Source organism: Pteropus vampyrus, unplaced genomic scaffold (assembly GCF_000151845.1).
Source record: "Pteropus vampyrus isolate Shadow unplaced genomic scaffold, Pvam_2.0 Scaffold540, whole genome shotgun sequence".
NCBI classification, from domain to species: Eukaryota; Metazoa; Chordata; class Mammalia; order Chiroptera; family Pteropodidae; genus Pteropus; species Pteropus vampyrus.
The window spans coordinates 2849-5343 of NW_011889321.1; the positions used below are offsets into that span (position 1 = coordinate 2849).

The 2495-nt window shown below is 50.1% G+C and overlaps 1 protein-coding gene across 1 annotated transcript in view; it reads left to right on the top strand.

The window, feature by feature from the left end:
• Nucleotides 1-6: 6 nt before the first annotated feature.
• The window catches only part of LOC105308021 (collagen alpha-3(VI) chain-like), a gene marked incomplete at its 5' end in the record, with an annotated part of 45363 nt that continues 42874 nt past the window's right edge, over nt 7-2495 (top strand). Inside the window, 2 exons of the mRNA XM_023525190.1 lie at nt 7-46; nt 1840-2450. Of these exons, the coding sequence (XP_023380958.1) occupies nt 7-46; nt 1840-2450 (651 nt within the window). The remainder of the gene's footprint in view (nt 47-1839; nt 2451-2495) is intronic.

Here is a 2495-nt window from a genome sequence, read left to right on the forward strand (position 1 = left end):
GAGCAGGTGCAGCGGCTCCTGGCCAGCACACGCCAACCTCCCCCAGGTGAGACGAGCGTTTGCTGTTGCTACTGTTCTCTGAGTGTTTTGGATTTTAGAAAATACATACATACATACATGCATATACACACACATATACACACACATACACACACATACACACACATACACACATACATATACATACACACACACATACACACATACACACACATACACACATACACACATACACACACATACACACATACATACACATATACACACATACATACACATGCACATATGCATACACATATACACACACATACACACACATACACACACATACATACACACATACGCACATACATACATACACACATACATACACATACACACATACATACATACACACATACATACACACATACACACATACATACACACACATACATACACACATACATACATACATACATACATACACACATACATACAAATAAGAAGCTCAGAGACCCATCCATGGTACTCAGGATGAGTTAAATGAAAACAAAGGGTCCCTCGGATTGAACCAGATGGGGCCATTGCTTGTCACATGAAGGGAGGACGCACGAGATGGTGACCCACAGGGTATCTTGGTACGGGTGGGTATTAATTAGAAAGAACTTCCGGTAGGATTTGAGCTCGTGGTGGGTGACTCCGGGCCAGGCTCAAGGAAATGGGACTTTTACCCTAGGTCAACTGTTGTCAAGAAATGAAATAAGCTAATCTACCACGGCGTGTGTACTAAACCTTACGGCTAAAGCTGTAGCTCGGCCAGGATGCAGGGTGTCTGGGTATTTCTGGCAGTGTCCGCACATCGTTACAGCGTGACCTCACTTTGTCCTGGTGCATTGTGGTTGCAGCGTGGCTTCCTCTGAGGCTGACGTTCTCTGAGACCTTCCGTGTGCTGCGGGAGAACCCGAGGCCTGGCTGCGCGTGCTGCGACAGCTTCTCTCCTCCTCGGTGCAAACGGTTCAATTCCGTGACTTGCCCGGTTTTCGCTGTGTTGACTTTTCCCACTCAGAGTAGCCCAGTGATTTATGAGGCGAAAGTCAGGTTGAATGTGTGGACTGGCAACATATGAGTAATTTAATAAAAAGGCATCCAAGAAGTAGCTAGAATTTTAACTAAGAGGAACACATGGTTCATCTTTCCCAGGACCTTTTGATTAATTTTATAGTTTTAAAAAATGGACTCGGGTTAGGAAGATAGGAGAAGTAATAGTGAAAACGAACACTTCGTATAATGCTAGAGGTATGTGAGCAAAGAGAAAAGCGATGAGCCCAATGCCTGGGAGGATGTCGTGGCCCCCGGGGAGACAGGTGCATTCTCTGGGCGGGCGGTCGGTAGCTGTGCGGTAGCCGTGCACGGGGAGACACCCGCGGCCTCAGCTGGCTCTCTCTTCCTGTACAGCAAAGGGGGTCTGAACCCTTTCTGCTAGTAACAGTTCACGATTCCGCAGATTCTGGTTCCTGGAGTTCGTTTCTAAAGGCTGCTTTCATTTTTAAAGTGAGTCGTAACTTAGACCTCAGAGCCACATTTAAAGTCGAGTAAACTCAGAAAGGTTGGGAGAACTTAAAGTATTTCAAGAAGTGGATATCGTTTGGGTAAGAAAAAAAAAAAGGCCTCCTTTTTAGTGATTAATTTAAAAAAAAAACAACCCAGAGGTAAACACATGTGCACCGAGTTATAGCTGTAATGTTAACGTGACGGTGCCGTAAGATGCGACGTTCAGACTCAAAACAAATGCAGGAAGAAAACCAGGCGAGCGCCCGCTGTGCATGGGCTTCCCCTCTCTCTCCCCTTCCCCTGCAGCGGCCGAGAGTGACGCTGCGGACATCGTCTTCCTGGTGGACAGCTCCGACGGCGTCCGGTCCGAAGGCATCGCACACATCCGGGATTTCATCATCAAGATCATTCGGAGGCTCAACGTGGGCCCCAATAAAGTGCGGATCGGGGTGGTGCAGTTCAGCAGCGAGGCCTTCCCCGAGTTCTACCTGAAGACCTACAAGTCCCAGGCGGCCGTGATCGATGCGGTCCGCCGCCTGAGGTTCAAAGGCGGGGCCCCGCTGAACACCGGCAAAGCTCTGGAATTCGTGGCACGAAATCTCTTCGTCAAGTCTGCTGGGAGCCGGATCGAAGACGGCGTGCCCCAGCACCTGGTGCTGTTTCTGGGCGGGAAGTCCCAGGATGACATTTCTAGGTTTTCACAGGTGATACGCTCCTCAGGCATTGCGAGTTTAGGGGTCGGTGACAGAAACAGCGACCGAACGGAGTTGCAGACATTCGCCCACAACCCCAGGCTGGTCTTCACGGTGCGGGAGTTCCGGGATCTCCCCAACCTGGAAGACAGGATGATGAACTCGTTCGGGCCCTCTGGGGTCACCCCCGCACCTCCCGGAGTGTACACGCCTCCCCCGCCGCATGCAGGTACGAGAGGTGGGGCCCCTGACCGCGGAGTGTGACATCGA